The sequence below is a fragment of the Protobothrops mucrosquamatus genome, unplaced genomic scaffold, assembly GCF_001527695.2.
Source record: "Protobothrops mucrosquamatus isolate PMUCROS unplaced genomic scaffold, P.Mucros_1.0 scaffold_11, whole genome shotgun sequence".
NCBI lineage: Eukaryota > Metazoa > Chordata > Lepidosauria > Squamata > Viperidae > Protobothrops > Protobothrops mucrosquamatus.
In genome coordinates this window covers 1,299,556-1,323,111 of record NW_015386087.1, presented here as the reverse complement: position 1 = coordinate 1,323,111, position 23,556 = coordinate 1,299,556, and the positions used below count along the sequence as shown (strand labels likewise).

Below are 23,556 nucleotides of genomic sequence, written 5' to 3'. Positions count from 1 at the left end.
TACAGTAAAATATGTCATTCAGCAACAGACATGCTAATATCAATTTAATTGACAAGAGGTATATTTTCCAATTCATTTGTACATAAAACTATTTATTTTCATATATCCAGATGCATTATATATTGGTTATTTCTTAGTCTTCACACCAATCCTGGTTTCTTGCCCCCATGACTTTTTTTGTATTTAACCAGACTGCTATTCTGGAATGGTGTATATGAACCAGATGCTATAGTGCCTGTAGAGTCAAGAATTTGTAATAAACAAGAACAATAGCATATTATTGCCAGCCCCAAAATTAGAACATCTGGAAATCATTTTAGACATGATTCTGGATAAGATGAGACTGTCTCCCAAGATCCAAATAAAGGCCTTGCATCTCTCCTCACAAATAGTTCAATAAGAGCATATGGAACTCATGACACAAGTCCTGTTCTTAGGCATGACAGTATTTGCTGAGGAATGGTATCATGTTCCAATAGCCACATCTGTTCTTTGCACAGATTTTTCCATTACTTTTTCAAGACAACTTTGGCAAAGTGGTAACATTACCCATCTTGTTAGATTTACATTTCAGTGATTAGGTTTTACATCACTGTATAAATTTTTTGAGATTGGAAACCCATTGTCAAAACTAGAACATCAGTAGAACTGCTCAAGTATATATGTCAAGATTATCAGTTAGCTAAAGACAATTCTGCTGGCATTGTTCCAAAAAGTTCTATAGACATATGATCAATAGAAGTAATGTTTCTTTCATGCTCTTAAGGAACTTGTATGTAGAGAAATATATCAGATATCTTCTTCTACAAAGCTAAATACACCACTGATACTTACTAACTGAACTTTCTAACTTTGAATGAGACAGACTGAATCTGGTGGTGTTTCAGAATTCTTTCTTTTCTGTCTAGGGTTTTATCTGTGACAAAAATAATGAGAAATTAAGAGAGTAAATGCCTAATTAAACACTTGTGTAAGACTGTTTCTTTTTATAAAAGATCAAGGGCACTCAGGCTACATTAGAATAAATCCCTCTAAAATTTGGAATAAATTCTATTGAATGAACTCAGTTGGAAGACTCTTCTTCTGATAGATAGATCATCTGTCTGTACAATTTCTAAATCACCTGTTCTATCAACAGACAAGAATATATGAGTTTTTCATGGCTAAATATTCTCATGTCTTGCTTCTGACTTTGTGACTAAGATGAATGTTGTTCTCATTACATTTTAATTCTAATCTAGTGCAATTATGCAAGAGAAACAGCACAGATAAAAGCTTTACCAATTGTGAGCATTATAGGAGGAGTATCATGATTCTGGAGTCACAAGTTACTTTTGTTGCATAATTTTTATCTTTTGAGTTACATTTCGAGTTACATTGAGAAAATCAAAGGAAAATCGTATCAATCATGTATAGATCCCTGAACCATGAAGTCCAGGAATCTGTTTTCAGCGTGGCCATCAATTGCATAAGGAAACCTACTAGTCTCCTAATAGATAGCCTTCAAAGCAGTCAAAGCAATCATAGTGCTATTGATTCCCATGACTTCCATGAATTAGTCAAATCCTTTTTTGAAGCTAGCCAAGTAATAACTAGCACCATATCTCATTTCCCATTTGGCTGTGCTTTTAAAGAATCAAGATCTCAATATTCCTCAGCCTGTTCCATTTAAATGCAAAGACTACAAATGTTATGGATATAAACAGCTGTAGTCTTTATAAAGAGCTGTATTATTGAATTTCAAGTTGAAGAGTCTGATCTACTTGTCCTTGCTGGCTACTTAGCCTAGAACTATCAGAAGGACAGAAGATATAGTTACAACCCTGTCTGTCACCCAGGCCACTGAGAAGTTGCTCCATATAGTGCCTCACAAGATTAAACTAAAAAATTTCCTTGTCACAAATTCTGCTACAAATGACAGTCCTTAAGTTCCTATAAGTCTATATCTTCAGTAGGTAGAAGATGAATAAAAAGGTTATTTTATCTATCCAAAATCCTTCACAAATACATTTAAAAAAAAAAAAAAACAGTGGAGAAGAAAAAAAAGCAATAATAGTACTGCTCTCATCCAGCAGTATTAATTTTGAAGAAAGATGTGGGGTTTATTTGCTGTGGGTGAATACTGCTATGTAAAGTGAAACATTAGAATCTAAACTGTAGAATAAATGAAAAACGTATTTATTTATTTATTTATTGTTTACCCTCCGGGATGCTGTTACCATATTGCTGGAGGGCAAGGAACCATTTCGTCCTTTTTAGTTCATTCTGTGTTTCAGATTCTCAATCTGACCAGTGATGAAGTGGGCATGTCAGCCTGGGGTTAGGAAAACTGCATTGGGAGCTGTTGGACTCATTTTCTAACCTCTCTTTCTCCCTGGCTATTGCCTTTTTCTCTCCCAAACAATTCTGTCTGTGGTGTATGTGTGTGTGTGTGCGTGTGTGTGCCTATGTGTCTCCTTTTTTAGCTGAAATTATTCCCTCTTTCCCCCATCTAAATTTACTTCACAGCAGATTGTCTTGTAGTAAATCACCAAAAACCCAAATAGCACTAAAGCATTCTGATACAACATTAGCATTTGCTTAACAAGCACAAGATAAACATTAAACAAAGAACTGCATTTCTTTATTAGAGGCTGCAAGATACATAATCCATGAGCACAAGAAACATGGGACCCAGTGGATATGCAGATGCGTGTTATTTCATTGGCGCTGGGCGGCCTTGTTAGAAAAGGTTTTCATCTGAAGGCTTGGGGGTGGATAGTTGACTGTCCCTGGTGGGGCTGTAACTAGATACAGAGACTGTTGCAAGCTAGGCTGGGCTCCCTGGTGGATGTGCTGATTGGACAGCCTGAGGAAAACTTGGGAAACATCAGGAAGTGAACTCAATCACCTTGGGGATGATGGGGTAGAACCAGATGAAGGCATTTGACTTCTTTTGTAACTCCCACTAAGGGCAGATTGCCAGTGTGATCCAGCCTCTATAACTGCAAATCAGGCCCTTTCCCCTATGCCGATTTCATTAGAATGGCCAGCATGGTGCAGAGAGAAGAGGGGGGGGTGAAAAAGGGGGGAGGTTAGACACAGTAATTTTACAGGCAGGCGGGTACAAAAAATCTGCATAATTAAGCAGTCAAGGCTGCTAATAGGGGAGTTTATATGCTCTGGGACCAGGCAAGGGCAGCGCATATGGATATAGCACTGGATATTAAATCTACGGCATGCAGACTTACTTTGGAGCCCTTAGAGAAAAGGCTAATTATAGAGAGAGGAATTGTGTTTACTGGTCTGTCTTGGGCAAAGATGTTGAAAGAAGTGCAACCAAGTTTTGCAGCTAAACATGAGCATTCTGTTAATAGAGATATCAAAACATGGCTTGCTGATTGCCATGTGTCTAATTATAGGAAAGGAGGCATTTTTTGCACACCTAAGTAGCAATAGATATTATCAAGTTTAGGACTTATTTCTGACTAAATGTGCATAGAACTGTTTCGCCCACTTTTTAATTAAATGATAAAAGAACAAACTCACAAACACACAACATTAATTATTAAATGATTGTAATTTAAATCACAGCCAAACTCTTTTAGCCAATCAACAGTACTTATCAGGTTATTCTAATTTAATGGTTCCTATTTTAAAATGATAAATTGCATAGACCAGTGTAAGACAATTATTTAGATTTTGATTCCTAACTTATGTGATGCAGAATGCCTACAAAAACAGAGGCCATAATAAACCAATTGGTCTTTGTGGTGCCATTCTGCTTACTTACAACCACATTAATATTTTCCCACATTAGAAAATCAAATGAAATAGTCTTATAGTGCTTAGAATCCACTTTTCATGTCAAAGTTGCTCTTAGTCTTTTGCGTCACATTAACAGCTATTTGTGCATAAGTATCATAGAATCATAGAGGTCATTTAAGCTAACCCCTTCTCAACGTAGGATCCATTAGAGTACATCTGATGTACTTAATTAATTAATTAATTCTAAATCTTATGTTACTTTTATAATATCAAATGATGTTGGTTGCCTACAGTTTACTCCATGTATATATTTCTAATATATCTCCCTAGTTTTCATTGTATTTGGGAATTATCCATGAATTCTATAACCTCTTGTATGGACGATTTAAATTTCATGAGGTAGAATGCTCTTGTTCAGCTTTCTCCAGCATGAGGCCCTCTAGATATATTGGAACTACAATTCCAAGTATGTTTAAGCCGTGCTGCCACTGGCCATATAGATAGAAATTCAAGGGACTGAAGTGTTATAATCTCAATACGTTTGAAGAGTATTGTATTGGGGAAAATGGATGACTGTAACTTTTATGATAAAAGGACCTAGGAATGGGAAGCATGTGTAAATCCTACAAGACTTGCCAGATTTTTTAGATAGATAGATAGATAGATAGATAGATAGATAGANAGAGAGAGAGAGAGAGAGAGAGAGAGAGAGAGAGAGAGAGAGAGAGAGAGAGAGAGAGTTGAGAATGCATGTCTGGGAGTGTGGTTTCTTACATCCTGTTTTACCTCTACCCATTTTCTGCCAATTGGAGTAAAAGGTGCAGAGAAATACATGGATCTGTATTTGAGGAAATATGCCGCTGAGTGCTTTTAATTTCCTTTTCAGTTGAGCAGCCCAAATCAAACATCAAACCACATTTTAAACACTAGGGAATGACAGAATGAGGCTCATGGGAATGAGAGATTGCTTCAGTTAAATTTGTTATATGTAATATTTGTATTATGCTATTCCTCCAAGGAGTTTAGAGTAGTATCTATTCATCCCAGCTCCTGAGACTGCCTAAGCAGGAAAGGGTGCCTTGTTCAAGGCCACCAGAGAAGTTTTGTGGCCTGAGTGAAGAGCTCAACCCAGGCCATTATGTGGCAGGAACTATTTCTGTAGGCCAGTGGTGGCGAACCTATGGCACGCATGCCAGAGGCAGCACTCAGAGCCCTCTCTGTGGGCATGTGCGCCATGTCCCGGAGATGGCAACCGTCCCTCTTCAACCAGCTGCCCGCTAACTTGCCGAGATCCCACATGGCCAGATGCATCCCAGCACGGCTGGTTTCCCTCCCCCACGTCCCGTCCCTCCTTGCCTCACATGCTCTCCTTTTCCCGGGCACGACCCACTGCATCACCTCCTCAGCTGTCGGCCGTCCGTCCAGCTCAGAAGCGGCTTCTCTGTGCTGGCAGCAGACTGTGGAGCCCCAGAGTGCACCGGTTGAGGGGCCAGCACGCTGTGTCTCTTGACAGACACTCTCGGGCCCCGTGCGCTTGCTGGCCTCTGTGTGCGGGGACCGATGGTGTCAGGCAGCAGCCGCCCTGGCCCCTGTCTTGCCTTGCCCTGTGACAATGGCACCCCTGCCTCGCCTCACCCCACAGGACGAGCCTTCTGTCTACCGCCCCACCTGCCAGAGACCCCCCTGGATCTCCCCCAATCCTGTCCGGCCCCCACAGGCATCCCTCCCCACGAGCAACATCGAGGTGACCAGGCCCACCTTGGCCACACCCACCCAGTCTGCCATGACCACCACAGCCACGCCCACCCAGTGGGCCACACCCACCTGGCACCCAGCGATAAAAACTGGGTTTTGGGTTGCAGTTTGGGCACTCGGTCTCTAAAAGGTTCACCATCACTGCTGTAGGCTATCCAGCACAGAAGAGAAAAATTGGCAAGAGCACACCACTTGTGAAGTAATATCCATAACTGCCAGTGGAACGTATTTCTAAATAGTTGTGTCTTAGTTTGCAGGGTAAACCTCTGTGAAATAATTATTTGGAAAAAAAATTGTTGTTTTATGTATGTGTTTATAAACATTTCGTAAGTATTGTATAGTGAATTAACACACTGTACATAGAAATTTAACACAGAAGCATTCAATGCTGCCAGATATTGAGTGAATTTTCAGTTCACCTAAGCTCTTTGTATCATCTGTAATTTGAGCAACTGACAAAGTTGTACAAAAATATGTGAAGTCTTCAGTCTTTGTCAAATTTCTCCACTTTTATAGATTTCCAAGTATTATTATAGATTTGTACTGCATATACCAATTGACAAGGATTCTGTGTAAAGTATGTATTTAAATTATTGTCTTTTTAAAAGTTCAAACTTTCTATTTTATTAGTTCTCTTTTAATACATACCCAAGAACTCTCTGCATTATTAGTTACACAAGAGATATAAACAGCCTTGCTGTTTCAGACCAGTGATTCAACTAGTCTACCATTATTTTCTTATGGATATCATTAACACATTGCAGAAAGTCATGATTTGTTTTAATCCTAATTTTTTGAAGAAGCCACAGAATCTAAGTACATATATACAGTTTTTTAAGTTTGCACACTGAACGTAGACCAAACAAAACCAGTTTATAGCAAGATGTGATTTGTGAACACAGACTTAGTAATTAGAAGTTGTCCCTAGGACAAGGGTATCAAACGGGCCAATTGCATCACACGGAGGCTGCACCCACCCCAGCTCCAGCAATGCAAAAAGAGTCACGATATGTCGTGACATGTCACGTGACGTGGCGAGTTTGATACCCGTGCCCTATGATGTCTACAAGAAAAACTGGAAGCATGAAGGTGCTCTCCTACAAAATTGTTCTCTGGTAAATGGTATTTTGAAAAATTGGTAGCCCTGAACCTAGAGGTATCATATATCCACAATGATGATTCACTTTTGAAAACCTTTTTCTCCATGAACTTGACAATCCCTTTTGAAAGGTTTCCAAGTTAATAGCTGCTACTTTTGGCAATAAATGCCTTCACTCAATCATGTACAGAATGAAGAATTGGTAATCAATCCATAGACAACGCAATAAGAAGTTGACTTCAGAAATTCATTTCTCAGCCTTATATCTTGATATTCAAGTTGCCCACCAAACATTTCTTACTCCAGAGTCCATTTTTATGTGGCTATTTATTCCCAGATTGCTATCTTGAGGTCATTCACAAAAATGTTGATCAAATACTGATTAACTCTTTAATAGTTTGTATGTCTATGTGTATGTTCAGAGAATTGTGGAATTGGAAGAGAATTACAAGTGGCATCTAGTCTGACTATCTGCCAATTAAACCATTCTCAAGGAGTGGTTGCCAGCCTCTTCTTTAAAACCTCGAAAGATGGGAAAAAACATAACCTTGATAGGAAAACTCTTTATGTACAGATCTTATTGTCAGAAAGTTATCTTTAAATAAATTGAGAAAGGCTGCGACTTATACCCATTATTTCTTGTCCCAGTATCTGTGGCAAAGGAAAATAGTTCCTGACCATGTTTTCCTATGAGACCCTTTTATATCCCTACATACTGATATCGCTCCCCTCAGTCTTCTTCAGGCAGAACATCCCAAATTCCTTCAGATAATCATCAGATTGTCACAAAACACTTACAAACTAGCATGTTCAGATATTCATCATATCTAATATGGCTCTACATGAATTAAACAACTCCATTTTACCTGCTTTGCACTAGGTTTCACAAAATGTTTATTTAAAAATAAAATTACGCAAGAACATGCAGTAGCTTACATTTTAGTGCCAGAATCAAACTTCACTATCCTATCAAGGGAGCTTTCTGTAATGTTTGTAATGTGCTGCTTTCGTGCTTTAGTAAAGAAAAATGTCACTGCTGGGTTTTATTTTTAACAGACTTTTAAAACATCAATTAATGCAAGCAAATGTAGTAGAGAGCTTTCTTGCATGTTATTTATAAGGGGGTGTGAGAAAGATGAGAAAGAGAGAAAGAGATCAAATGGCAAGGGAAAGGGGGGTTATTTTATTTTTAACAATGAACAATTGGAAAACAAGAGAGGGAGAGTTTGAAAGGCATAAATGGTGGTTAGATGCCAAATGTCCACTGACCAGAAGGATTTAGGCCTTTAACTCTGCATGTTGTGAAGATACTAATTCTTATTTTAGCTTATATTTTAAACTTTAAAAATATAGGCAGCACTTAAAAAAAAGAAAATGTAAATGTCGTTGAAGAAACACAAAACTCAACAAAATAATTGAATACTTATTTGACAAGGGGAACAAATTGTGTGTCACCAACATCCTAATTTAATCTTTCAATAAATGAAGGCTCTAGAATCAATTATTTTTCTTAGTTTCTTTTACAAAAAAAAACTATTGTACTTTCAAAAGTGCAGAGTTAGGCATATTTTGATTTCATTTAACATAGTAGAAGTAAATAAAGTTTATTTCAGGTAAAATTTCTACGCATTTTGTAATTGGAAAGTGTTATTTCTGCTATTTATCTCTAGTCTATGGTGTTCAGTTTATTTAATATCTACATATGATTTGCGCCTTGGATTTCTCATTCTATTAAAAATAAATCTGGAATTTTTCAGTTGCATAAAGTGACAAAGAAGTTAGGAGGGAAACAAAGGGAGTATTGGCTGAGCCTTCACTCAGTAGTTAAAGTCTCAGGACAACTAAAGAAAAAAAATCAAATCATTAATAAAATTAGATAAGATTCCAAATACATAGTTACATGAATGTCAAATGTGGCATTACATTTGACTGAATAGGCATCTCGAACTTACATAAGAACTCACCCATCTGACTGAAAAGGCTCATAGTATTTGTCACATGGCTAAACTAAAACTGAACATAACTTGGACATTTGAGATTTTCAAGCAGATTTGTGGGGCAGAAAAATTAGGTCAAGAATTTCTACAGGGAAATGAAAAATTTCTCAATAGTTTTTCAAGGCCAGCATTCACCTTTAGTAATGACAGTAATATCCAGAGCTATAACCATATTAAATATCCAGAGCTGTAACTACTGCATAGTGCAACATTGAAGTGTAATATTAGGGGCAGCGCAATGGTGAACGGAATGTGAGGGATGCATGTATGTAATGTATGTTTTTGCTTGTGGTTTTTACTTGTGTGCAGTGTGCACTGTGGACAGCACTTAATTTCGTTGTGAGATACACAATGACAGTAAATATATTTATTCTATTCTTATTCTTATTTTATCCCTGTTGAAACGAGGCCAGTGGAAAAAGTATCTGAAATACAAAGATTGAAATATGAAGTACTAATGGGATGGAGATTCCTAGAAAGATGATTACAGTAGTGGAAACCTTTTGGGAAAAGTATACAGTAGAAATGCCACCTTTGGTTAAGTTTCCACCAACTTTTCTTCTAATTTCTTTATAACTGTAGCCTTGTTCACTTAATAATACTATTTTACATCGCTTTAATTTTATTATGTTTACAAGCTTACTAAATGAAAGAACACAAAAAAACCAACCAACTTGATAGCAATCACATAACACACTGACAAATGTCCTCATCTCAGCTTCAATACATGACATCAATAACTGAATCCTACTGTGATCTGATTGGCTCATTGCCAAAACAAGATGACACCTGATTGGCTCTCTAAACACTCATGCTCATTGGCTACAATCAGATGAAGGAAAGCTACCTGATATCAACCTAAGCAAGTTGTGCTTCCTTTTTCTGGTTATTTGGCTTTAACTTTTCATAGAATACAGTACAGATAATTGAACAACCTTTGTTGCATTACATTCTTGATTAAATTATCTTTCCATTGATATATAATTTTATGGTACTACTCCAAAAAAAGTGGTGTTATTAGCCATCAAACCTCAAAAATACACTTTTCCTAAAAGGTTTCCACAATTTTGGCTGCTACTGTATACCATGGGAGATAGGATATTCTCTCACACACCTTCAGAAATTTGCATTGATGTTGGCAGCTGATGGGCAAGGGATGGAATGTGGTTTATAATACAAACGGTGCCCCTATTATACTTGCATTTTGACTTGGGCAGAGCTTGTTTAATGACATCGCAACAGATATGTAATCATTTTGACAAAATTTCAGCTTGCTGTAGACCCCCCTCCCCCCATTTTGTGTAATGACACAACACCATTAGAATGTCTATGAACTACAAAAGCTGTTGATTTTCATCAGACTGAATCAGATATGGTGCGGGGGAGAGAAAAAACAGATAAAATCCTTTTGAAGTAGGAATCCCCCTAGCCTTTTCTGAAGCAAGGTTCCATTTTGTGGATATTGAAAAGCTTTTATCTTGACTATTTTGGGGACATAAAGTGGGTGGATCTTATTCTTATTGCTTAGATGTGGTATTGAAGCTCCCAACTAGTATGACCATACTGCTTGGGAATATTGTGACTTCAAATATCTGGGAGCATCAGGTTGAAGAAGGCTGGCCAGTAATTTTCAGGATATTTTTTTATAACAGTCTTTACCACCTCCATGAACTGAACACAGTGAAGCAAGTAATGTTTTCCCCTAGATCTCTTCACCTTTTTTTCTTTCTTAAAGAACCTTGCCTTCAAAATATGACTGGGATAATATTCCTTTGTGATCTTGCCATGCTATGACCATGTAGGAAATCCCCGTGTGTACCTGTAGGATTATGAAATCTAGAGTTTGCTTTGTGTGTAAAAGGAAAGAGGGACAAAGCAATGAATTCCAACTGCTTAACATCAGTGCATTTGTTTTCCCCTCTGTAGGAAGACTGACATGTAAGCATGACATGAGCAGTGCTGTCAGGAAGAACATAAACTTGCTGGCTTCAAGATTTCTCACAGAGACTTTTAAGCAGATCTAAAGTCAAATCTGAGATTCAGAGCTGACAGTCCAGAGGCTTCCAGAGGGTTTCTGTCCAGTTATATGATTCAAATTTTAAAAGGGTTACTGCAATCCTTTTATTTTTATATAAAAGTCTAGATTTTAAAGTTCAAACTTTATAAAATGTAAAGGCCATAGCTGAGTGATAAATCAGATGGCTTGGCATTCAAAATATCCTTAATTTAATTATTGGCGTCTGCAAATAAATTAATTCAGTACAGATCCTGGAAATCAGTTTCCTCTTGGAATATTCAGTACTAGACCAGATGGATCAATGGTCTGACTCTGTACATGGCTATTTCCAATGTACATCATTACAAGCCATCAATATGATTTCTATTTCAAGGTGAAGAACAGAGCTGTGCGTATATGAATTGCTCAAGGCACTTAACAAATGGATGAGGCAGGATTTGTAGTTTTATTTCTCCAATTTTTCATCTACTAGGCCACACTGAAAGCAATAAAATATATATTATATATTGCATAAAAATTACATATATGGCTATAGCAGCTTTATAATTCAGAGTTCCTTCCTCCCTCCTTCCCTCACTCATCCACTCACTCACTCATTCATTCACTCTCTGATTCAGAATNAGAATAACTTCAGGAATCATCAGAGTCAACGTGTTTTGATTATTGTTTTGCATTAGCTGACACTCTTTGTTTATAGATGCCTCATTTGTATTTTGGATGTCCTGACATTCCACACTGACAGATGTATTTTTGTTTGATTTCACTTTTATCAAGGATTTTCATCCCTAATTAAGCTATGATAATATAGGGCAAATGACTCATTATTATAGTCTTGTCATGCTAACCAGTGTGTTTGTGTTTCTATTTGATGGAAGCCCTGTTGTGACAAAGAAAACATATTTGTGCTATTGTGTTCAGAGTACAATATTTCATCTATTGGAAACAGGTAGCATATGAATGTAGGAAAGGACAACATTAGCAATAATATATTTGTTATTCTTTGTGGTGACACAGATATATTAAATACATTGGAATCGTCTTTGATATTTGATCCTTCTAAAAAAAATTCTAGGCTTAGATGTTTCTTGAATATCATACCAGGTGAATAGAAAAAGGAGGAGTACTTACTGCTTTTGGTAATTTATTATCATAAAACAAGAGGATGTAGGATTGCTAAAGTATCTTATGTTAGAATTACACTTTGCCAGTTCTGTTCTTCCACAGCTTTTCATCCAGAAAGGCTCCCATACCCCATTTATCTCATCACTTCTTGATTAAGCTTCCATCTTGGGGATATTGGCAGGCCAAAAATAATCAAAAGTTATATTAAATATTTTAACCAAGATTCAGAAAGTGCTACTCTTGCATGATTTAGAACCCAGTTGTGAACATGGAACCACGTTAATTTGTGGCATTTCTACAATTAAAGTTCCATGTCCTCTATTTTGCTGTGTACATCAATCGAGATAACAGTATGGTACTGGGTCATTAATCTGGCCATAGCAGCTTGCATGCCGGTCAAAAGATTATTGCTCCCAAACAGCAGATGGATTTCAGATTTCAAGATGAGTTAATATAAGCTTATTGCCTCTACTGATTTTAGCCTGCTTTAGGAATTAGCTACCCATGTGTAAACATGGTGAACTGGCCAGGGAATCACTAGCACCATAATATCATTTATACCTTGTTGATGTTAGTGTTAGTCTTACAGTGTGGAATAAAATGCTTCACTGAGGGCCATTTTCCTTCTCTATTATGTGCATATGGCTCAAATTTTGGATAAGATTGGTGTTATGAAGCAGCAATATTGTGGCAAACAGACTCATTGTTGGATTTCATATCTTTGTATATATGCTAACAGAGCCTAGAAGAGAATTTGCCCATCTAACTCTGAAACTCAGTTTCAATTTCCGGTGAAGATATGTTTCTCATAAATAATTAAATAGATAAACTATCAAAATGCAAAAGAAAGGCATTCCAAACTATAAGATTGCTATTTAGCAATTCCTGACAATGAAACATATTCTTAAAAATACTGTATTTAGATTAAATGAGAACAGGAAAGAAAGAGGAGAGCAGAAGAAGAAGGAAAAAAGAGAGAGGCAAAAGAAAATCGCAGTTTGATCCAGGTTCAAATTTTATTGGATGAATATTCAAAGGCATTTATCTCTAGACAGAACCCTGGCAATTTACTGCAGCTCCAGTGGCAATAATAATAAATGCATTTTTATAGCCAAATAGTTCAAGCAGCCAACAATGTTACCACTATATAATTAATAACAATAAGCAATTAAAGAGAACAGCAGGTTACAGCGATAAAGCACAGAAATATATTAGCACAAAAACAAAAATACAGAATGTGTGGGAAAAGGAGAGCATTGGGTCAATTTATATCCTCTTTTCTTGTGGATAAAAGGTGCATAGCTCCAGTTGCTGCTGCTGTGAAACCTTCATTCATTTCAGAGGAGCTTTTGTAGGAATCGTGCAGGCTGCATTGGAAGAAACCCCATATAGTGGACTAGAGGATTGTACCCCAAAGCTACCAATTTTAACAACAACAAAAAATCATGGTGTGTAATTAATAGGATATGAGTATACCAGTATCAGAAAGTCATGCTGAATGCTGTAAAATGAAAAGATTGCATAAGAAATCAGAGCTTAACAGCAACAGTGTATTGTTTTTGAAGTTTAGGTCTCCCTAAAGTAAGACAACATCATAAGTATTCTTCATTTTGCATGCAAACAAATGATGCTTAGGATCTTCCAACAGAGAGCAGAATGCTACAAGCTGGTTTTCGAAAATGCTACAAGCTGGTTTTCAAAAATGCTGAGGAACATGATACATTGTTGCTGATGCAGAATGGACAACCAAGAAAACCAAAGAATACCTAAAAGAAGTCAACATATACTTCATTGTTTATAGACAGGTATTCCATTGTGTCAACCATGTGAAACTATGGAATGTTCTTAGAAAAAGAGAACATCTCATTGTCATCATGCCAAACCTATATGCAGATCAGGAAGCCATAGTTCAGATGGTAAAATAGGCAGGCTGGCAACGAAGGGAGACGAGCTATATATCCTCCCCTTATTTATCCAACCTATATATAGAATTTGTGAGGGAAGCTGGATTGAAAATAAATGAGCATAGTTTTAAAATCACTAATCTGTGCTTTGTTAATAATGCTGCTCTGATAGCTGAAAATGAAAATATCAGTTCTAGCCATGAAAGTCAAGAAGCACAATGAAAAAAATGGAACAAAGATTAAAGATACAATTTTGAAGTTACAATGAAGATGCTGAAGTGATAAATATATTTCTGCCTTTTAGGATCAACTAACAATAGCGAAGGTGTCAGCAATTAAGAAATACGCTACACATGACCACTTGGTAGAGTAGCCATGAACACTTTGGAAAAGATATTCAGATGCCAGGATGTGTCTTTGCCTAAAATGATCAGGATTGTCTCTAGGCAATTATTTTCCCTCTTTTCTATTTCTATAACTTTTATGACATTATAGAAATACAAGTAGGATTTTGAGAAACGGGATGGAGAGACCCTTTTGAATTTTTATGTTGTAGAAGATTCCTGAGCATACTGTCGATGGCCAACAAACATTGAACAAGTCAATCCAGAGTCCCTCACAAGACACAAATGCCCAGGCTCAAATTATCATACTTCGGACCCATTATGCAAAGACACATTCTCTGTATGGTAATAATACTGAGAAAGGTAGAAAGGAGAATCAGCAGCAAGGTGTATGGACTCAATTACAGCAGCAATGGGTACACCATGGGAAGAACTGAAGAAGCAGAATGGGAATAAATTGTCCTAGAGAATATCTATGTGGTTGCAAACAATCAACACCGGCTTGATGGCATATAGTAAAAAACTAAAAAAGTAAGGTGCATAGAGCTATTATATGATAGAATGTCTGTTGCTGAGCTCCATAAATTTTGTTTTATTATTAAAAATTAAAAAGTGAACAGAGATAATTTAAAAAAAATAAAAATATTTCTTGATTTGAGTTACTGCTCCTTAACCTCATTGCTTTGTTATGGTTTTTATTCCATTGGTTAAAACAAGTTTCCCTTTTGTATTTAGTATTTAAAAAAGGAATATATCATTTAAGAGAAATTTAGTCACTAATGTCTTTTATATTATTTTTGCTCATTTGATATTTTCCAGAATGCCATAACCATCATTGACTGAAAATTTCTTATGTATGGTACGGATTTCTATGAATTAGCAACAATGCTTGCATAGTTTCCATTTAGTGAAGTTCCTGCATTCACAAAACATACTATAACTAGGTCCAGTTAGGGCCCTTTATTTAGTCCATTCCAATTGAGTGCTATTTGCATTGCTGACATGTAATATGCTCTGATTATGCAGCAATAGGAACCAGATTAATAATATTACTTCTACTATGCCCTCAGTCACAGATTCTGCCCATAGTTTTCTTCAAATGAGTGGTTTGCATGTGACAAATTGCTGTGAGATGGTAATTCTGATTTATTAGATATAGGTAGTCCTTGTTTAGCAACAGCTCATTTAATAACCATTTGCAGTTACAACAGTGATGAAAAAGTAACTTTGCAACTAATCCTTGCATTTATAACCTTTACCGTAAAACAAAGGAAAGCTGAAGTAAGATTATAAGCACCATTGCAGTTTATGAACTACTTATCTCAATGACCAAGTTGCTGGTTCCAGTTGTGATCACTAAACAAGGGTTAGGGTTAGGGGTTAGAGATTCTACAGATTCTATAGATGCCCTGGGCATTTGGATTCTCTTGTGTAAGCAGTTCCTTTTGTGTTTTTTTTCCACCTGTATGACTTAGTTCAATGTGTAGGTATTGTAAAGCAAGATTAAATAACAAAAATAACATTAAAGGCTAGCTAGAAGTATGATTTCATTTTTAATACATGATTATCCACACCAGTAGCATATTAATTAGATTATAATGCACTTAAAAATAGAAAAATACAGATAATATTTGAATCAGTTTGAAAAACTGAGTCACTTTTGTTTTTTCCATTTGATTTATTAAAACACAGTTTTGATGCATTTCTTTCAATAATCTAAATTTTTAATAACAGGCATTACCTTCAGGGGAAAAAATACCAAAACTGGATTGGGTTTTTCCTATTTTCCCTCCAAGTATAAGACCCAGATGTAGCCCATAGGAATAAGTCCATATTTTTTTAAAATTAAACGATAACTAACCATTAGTCATTATAATTTCTGTCTGAGAAAACTTTAGGTAGAAGATGCAAAACAGGCGAAATGACTTGGATTCATGAAAGTAATTTGCAAACATAAAGAAGAATAGTTATTAATTTTCAGTGATTCCCTTCCTTTCTGCTATATCCCTAAGCACAATATATTGAGTTCTTTTTCAGGAGTGGATTTCCATGGTGCATTGGGACATTTAGAGCATGAGAGAGGCAGTTACAATCCAAGCTTTGGTGATTGATGCACATCTCAGTCTTATAATAAATCCCACTGAAATCAATAGGTGTATATGGGATAGTTTTTAAATCAAAATATTGGTTCTGAGTTAAGGCAATGATATAATACTTAGGGCGTTGGTTTATTACTGGAGGGATCCCAGCTGATGTCAGCCCTCAGCTATTCAAATCCCTGGGTAAATTTGGACATATTTTTTCCTTTTTTTCCTCTCTCTCTCTCTCTCTCTCTCTCTCTCTCTCTCTCTCTCTCTCTCTCTCTCTCTCTCTCTCTCTCTCTCTCTCTCTCCCTCCCTCCCTCCCTCCCTCCCCCCCCAACCCAACATACTTGATAAGTTTATGCTGTCTGGGGAAAAATGAAATGCAATCCTTAACTAAGCCACCTTGAAACTTTGGAGGAAAGGCAAGATATAAGCATAAAATTATGATTGTGGGATTGTAACCTCAGTTTGAAATTACATGCAAAAACATCCCCTTTCTATTCTCATGATATAATGCTATTATGCAGGCAATAACCTCAGACAACCTATCAGAAGGATCATAGTTTTAAGCCCTAGATAACTTTGAGGCATAACTTTAAGGCAACTTTGACTTTTATTTTTTTTTTCTTCTCCCCATTTTAAGAAAAAGAGGAATAGTTTTCTGTGTATCCATTTGGCATGCTTTGAAAAATCACTTTCTCTGTCTGTATTATTTTGCTAATATGACAATATTACTTTTCCTGTGTACTTTATTCTGCTAAGGTGACAATATCTTAAATATATTAAACATACATTCCACCAAATTTAGAATGATAAACCACGAGGAGATATCTGAGTTCATTTTTAAATTACCAAAACATATGAATGAAACTTTTAAGTAGGTTCAGTGCCATGAGAAAGACTTGTATGACTTTCCTTGACCATGTCAAAAAGCATTTAAACTTTATTGTTTAAATTCAGGAGCCAGTCACAGAAAAATATGTCCCAGAAGATTTATTAGGTGTTTATAGCCCAGACTAGTGACAGTTTTTTTTCTTAAAGGACTTCATAAGCAAAGATGTTGATACATATTACTGGAACATTATGTGGGAATGACCACAAAAGCATACCACTCTAGGAATATGAAAAATAAGAGCCTAAAAGTAAGAATTGCTCAAATGGTGTTCTGTTTGTTGCCTGAAAGCTTTAATGAATATCACCAATTTATTCCATTTGTTTATATATCCTGTATAGCCAAAGATACAACACAAGAAAAAGGCAATAAAATAATGCAGTTTTATGCCAGACTTTGTGTTTCCGTATACCACACTGTGTATGCTGACCGTATCAATAATTCTGTGTCAACGTTATTCACATATTTAATGTACAATGTTTAGAAAAGCCAAAAAAAATTTCCAAGGGTGCAAGTACTTCTGTGTAACTGCTGATGTCTTCTGCAGGCAGCTAAGTAGCCTTTTCTTGTGTCTCCTCAAGAAACATTTCTTGACAGAGAGAAGAATGTGTTGTACGCGGTTCACATGGCTGATCCACTGTAATATGGAATTAACTAACTACATGGATCAGTCTTAGAAAGTGTTTCCCCTAGATCTGACAACAGGTAGTGTTTTCTTTATGCTGCATGAAGTGTCCATAAAGTATCTTTTTTCAATTTTACCAATTTGTGTTTTTTCTGTGTAGAACTCGATGGTAGATATACCAGTACTTCCACCAGTTCCAGAATTCCCAGACAGGTGGGCAATACTAGTAGGTATTTAACCTCAAACAATTAGAGAAAGCTATATCTTGCAAGTTGACCAATTTTAAAACAAATTTATAGTTGACAAAACAACAAAGAATTGCTTTCAAAATTAAAAGAACCGATGCTTTAAAATAAGCCAAAGTGTTTTGATTTTGAGTAACTTACCTTTTCCATGAAAATTAATGTAACTTTATTAATTAACACAGATATACAGGATGTAGTTTTTGATTGCTCGTTTCATTGTAGTTCTGTGTATTATATAGAATGGCAGAACAAGGAAGTGTTATTTTGAAGAGAAAGAGAGGTTAAGGTGTCTAAGCTCACAATTAGAAACTGGAACATGGGGCAATACCTACCTACACTTAGGTTTTGCAGTTCTGTGAATCAGCCAAATAATTGTTATAGAGAATTATGAACATATCATACAACGATGATGTCTAAGATGTTTTGCAAAAGAATTATATTTAAATTTGTATTAATGTATTTATTAATTTAATATATTAATGTATTAATTTACATTAATTCTCCTTGTAATATAGTATCTTATCAGTATAAGATCTAAACCCTGCATCATATTTTAAATGAGGCTTTCAGCCCTGAAAGAATAGTTTCAAGTTGCAGCAATAGTATTCAAAATCCAAAATCATCAGGATCTTCTGAACGATTGGGTACTTTGCATAGTAACACTTTCTCTTTTTTAGAGATCCATACAGCCCATAATCCAAAAGCACCAATATTACTCATGTTACATGGGAACCAATCAGTAAGGAGAAAGAATCATTTTATGTATATCTCCTTTGAGTCTTGGCTCCTCATTGGCATGTTTATGCATTTTGATTAGAAACGTTATGGAAGTATCTTCCATAGCAACATTCTGGAATATTTATCAGTGCACTGGTCTAGGCCATAGCTTGGGTAGTCTCCAATCCAAATGCTAATCAGGCCTCCTTTGCTTCAGAGCCCAAACAATATCAAGCAGAGGCATTTATCCATCCATCCATCTATTCATCCATTTCATTAAATGTCCTGCTAATTCCATGCGAGCTCATGGCATCCTAAAACTAATGCAGTAAGAGCAGGACACACATTCAGTACTGATGTGTTTTCTTCATTTCCCTTGTATAAAATGTATTGGTTTATAAAAAAAAATACATACTAGTGCTCAGTATGTTCAGTTTCTACATTTTTGTTAATCTTTTTGACCTTGACAAATGATAGGACTTTTTTTTTACTTTTTCATTTTGTTTTATTTTTATTTTGAGAAATTTGCTTCCCAAGACATACTTTCCCTAATCTACTTGTTGCCCTAAATAGCTGGCCAGATTTAATTTTCACAAACTAATTACTTCAAATTGCCAGTTTTTCACGAATGTGTCACTTCGTTAAGGGTCAAGTAAATAAGAAAATTCAGTCACAAATAGCATCAGGCTTTCTTGAGGTTAATGATGATTTTTCCAGTCATCCACGGCATGCAAACATGGTTATGTAGTCAGAAGGGAGACCCTAAATGGGTGTATAGAATAGGACTTCTCTAGGTGTTCCGTCCTTTGGGTTCTTTTTATTTAATTGAGCCCTCCCTCCACACCAGCATGGATGCATATTGATGGCAACTTTAACCACAGTCAGACTACTGCAAATTATTTTTTACCTTGAACCAGAAAAATAGCTGGCCAGTATTCACAAAAGAGGCTGAGATACTGGGAATATATAACAGTTATTGATGTAACCAGAACATTTTCCCATGGCGCTGTTGATCTGCTTCTACGCCACTGGATAAACCATTTACCTAGAGATGGTAGCAATTTGGAACAGCCTTGAGTTGTGCACCCAGTCATTTGTGCACCCAGTCATAGAGGTAGAAAATTTTAAGATCATCTCTTCAGTTTCTCTGAACAAACATGGGACTATTTCCCACAACAGCTGCCAATCATCTGCTATACTGTGATAACATGTACAAATCCGAGAGTCTTAGAATCTCCTCCTGCCCCTTTCCACAACTTTTCTCATCCCTGTTCTCTGGAGCAACAATTTCTTACTTCTTTGAGCATCCCTTCCTTTTGTCATTTAAGGTTTCAAAATAGCAAGTATAAGATATAAATTAGCAAACCCACAGCAGGGAAGTCCGTTCCATCTGCTGCCAAAGCAAAACCGCTACCACCCACATTTGCTGCCCCAGGCATTTGTCTAGGTACATCTATAAGTCCAGCTTTAATAGAACTGATAAAAAAGAACTTTCTATTTATTGCACTTAAATTATCAGAACTTTTTCTAAAGAGAGGGAGGAGCAGAAATCATAAGATTCTAATCAGCACAAAATTTAACCAGTTTTTAAAATCATTTCCATTATATTCCATAAAACATAATAGAAGCAGAATAGTATAGCTTTGCAATGCTAGTCCAATTTCCCCTCTAAAGATATTTTTGTCTACCCAGAACAACTAATAGAGGAAGCAATCAAGATGATTCCCTACAAGATGTTCCCTGTGACATCTTCTCTCTGCCGTTAAGAGGACAGAATGCTAGACTAGAATTAACATTTGTGTGCCTCAGCATGGCATTTCTTGGGAAAAGGCCACAGCTCAGTGATGCAGTACATGGCTTGCTTGCAGAAGTTCTCATATTTGATTCCTGATGTCTCCAGTTAGAATGGAGTTCAAGTGACATCTCTGTCTCAAAATCTCTGACAGTCAGAATAGGCAGTGTTGGTTTGTACAGATCTGTTGGCACAGAAGAAGCATCGTCATAGTTCTTTATGTTCTTATTAGTTCAGAGATGAATGTACAGAAAATGTATATGTTGTGTGATTTTCAGACTGCTGTAATAAAGCATAAATGTGAAAATGTTTCTCTTATGTTAGAGAAAGGAGTCTTTGTATATGAAAGTAGAATGTAATGGCCCAGCTTCCGTATTCAGGGAGATCCTTTTTCTCATTACAGTATTACCGTAGTTTATACTCTGTAGCAGTATATATGCTATAGACCATAGTAGTAGTTTTGGTATGCTAGCTTTATGCAGTTTCTACAGAACTATTTTAATTTCTTAAGTTATTTAGCACATTTTACCTTCTATACGTTGAAGAGAGGGGTGAAAGTTCTCCAATATTTCTTTGTAGTTATTACTACTTTGCACTGTGTCCAACAAACCTACAAGATTTTGTCTACAATTTTGCAGTAGCAGATTCCTGAAGTACTGTAAACATTTCCCTCAGCAATTCCCAGCTGTACATTTGATTTTTGCATTTCCATTTCCTTACTGCTATATCATGAATTGTTTCAGTTTGGTTTCTTCATCTTTATTTGTTTATTTATTATAATGATACTTGAGAAATTGTAAATGACAGAAGGCCTATTACAATCAAAGAACAATGAGTGTATGTTGGAAGTTTTCAGACTTTGTTAATTTCTATATTAGATCTTTTTAAAAAATTGTATTGCCCAGCTGGGTGAATTGGGGAAAACCAAAAGAAGATTAAGTTAACACACTTGGCATTCTGGCAAACAACCAACAGACAGTTTGATTCCAATGAGAAGGGAATAATGGTTTAAACCGTAACTATTTAGATTGGATGATAATAGAATAGCATACATAGGCTTTCCCTTTGCAACTATCTATATCTCATGTGGTATGGATAGAATAAAAAGCAGCTCAAGGACATTGTCATGCAAAAAGTAGTTAAATACTTCAGCTGTTTTGCCTTAATAGGAGTGAAATAGGCTCTCACTAAATGGACTGACAGCAATCAGTTGTTAGCAGTAAGCAAAGTAAACTTGATAAGTGACATGGCTAAAACATTGCTGGGTAGCCATATTGTTCAGTTAGGACAGAAGGAGCAGCAAGGAGTTAGAAATCTGCTTGAGCTACCACTGTCTGATTATGACCGTGTGGATAGGAGCTTCTCTGTACTCATTATTTCATCTTATTTTTTTTTTATTAGAGACTCATCACAAGGGGCCTTACTCCCACTCTACCACAACTCTTGGAAATATAATACTAGGCACAGCAACCGGAAGAGACTCTATATTTGCATAGTAAATGCTACTTTTACCTTAGTAATATAATGCATCATTTTATTTGGAAAACAGCAGTTTTCGTGTGTACATTTCTCAGTCAGCATGTGCTCCAACAATGTACATTATTATGAAAATAGATGATGAGATGCTGATGCTGATGATCTGTCATTTTGACAGCTTGATACAAATTCTACTTAAGAATGTTCTTCACTTGGACATCTTCCTTGAGGCAACTTCAAAAAACAACTGTGTTTATGATGGGGAAAACCATTGTGTGAATCAGGTCTAGAGTAGTTGGTAGATATCTAATTTGTAACTTAAACCCTAGAGGTACGTAATTGCTTATAAATTTCGTTAAATCATACCTATAACTCCTAATAAAAACAGGGCTCTGCCAATCTATTAAATCCTTCATAGAATATTTTAATGGTTATTAAATCAATTGACTCTAAATCTCACTTTCATGAATGAGTCAGACAGTATTTTCCAATTACTATCATTTACCATCTTTCTAAAGATTAGATTATTCTGATTGATTTTTTTTTAAAGCTCTTCACTGCTTTTGAATTTTTTTTCCTTGTAAATTTGTTGGGAAAAAGTAATTTGAAGTGGATGTATGAGGGGAGAATAGCCTCTTGAAATGATGTTCTGGCACTTCACTTCAAATTTGTCACAACTGTAAATTCTCAAAGTAGCCTTTTTATGTCTGTTTATTTCTGATATGATGTTCAGTATTTCTACATTAAGGGTTCAAATATTAAGGTTTCCTGTGCAGTTATCATTTGGTGTTTTCCAGTTTTATAACTACAAAAAGCACCAAGATGTATCAATGTAAAATTGGTGTTTCAAAATTAAATACTAACATGATTGAAAATTGGGACATCTTGAGACAGTGATATCGTCAACCTTCTCTAGGCCATCCATACTTCAGAGTTGTTACTGAGTTGTCATATCACTATTACCAATCCAGAAAGTGTTTAGTGACAAATGATCATCAATTCTATAGGAATGCTTCTGAAAGGGATTTACCAATACATGTAATGGAATACAAAAAGTCAGGGGAAAAAGGACCTTAAAAGCATAAATAATCTTAACTAATAGCCCTAACATAAATGATACATTTTTAACAGTTCACATAATATCTTATAGGCCACAGCACCTCCCATTATATCTCTAGAGCAGTTTTCAATTAATAAGCACCTTACAGATTGATTGTAGTCTCAAAATATCTTAAAGGCATCAGTCTGGAAGAGTCTATTTTATAATATTGAGGAGGAGGAGAAGGAGAATAAGCCTCTTCTAAACTGTCCATATAGTGCAGTTATAATGTTTTTGGCATCATAACCATAGAAATCAATAGCATCCTGCAAGGTTCAACATTCAATTTTATCTCCAACAATGTTAGTGGAAGCCAGAATTCAAACATATTTTTAGTCATGGCTATTTGCTGGGGTTTTTTCACATCACCATAAATATGAAGATATTGTTTTAATGGGTTGCCCCAAAACTGAAAAACAGGAGACGAGAGAGAAGTAAACCTGAACAATATTCTTCTTTTCCTGGTCAACTTGTTTATTTTCTCATGAATTCTCCTATTCAGACTTAATATTAGGTATTACTTTTATACTTACAATGTCTTTTTTTAGGCATAAAATCATATATTAACTGGAAAATTATATTGGAGCTTCCATTAAAAAAATTCATGTGTACATTGGACTTCAAAACATAACTGAAATATA

General features: G+C 35.9%; 1 protein-coding gene across 1 annotated transcript in view; it reads left to right on the top strand.

Moving 5' to 3' along the window:
• ZNF521 (zinc finger protein 521) overlaps positions 1-23,556 on the top strand; it is a 294,787-nt gene that overhangs the window by 226,603 nt on the left and 44,628 nt on the right. The window contains exon 6 of the mRNA XM_015822169.1: positions 17,747-17,812. Coding sequence (XP_015677655.1) covers positions 17,747-17,812 — 66 coding nt within the window. The remainder of the gene's footprint in view (positions 1-17,746; positions 17,813-23,556) is intronic.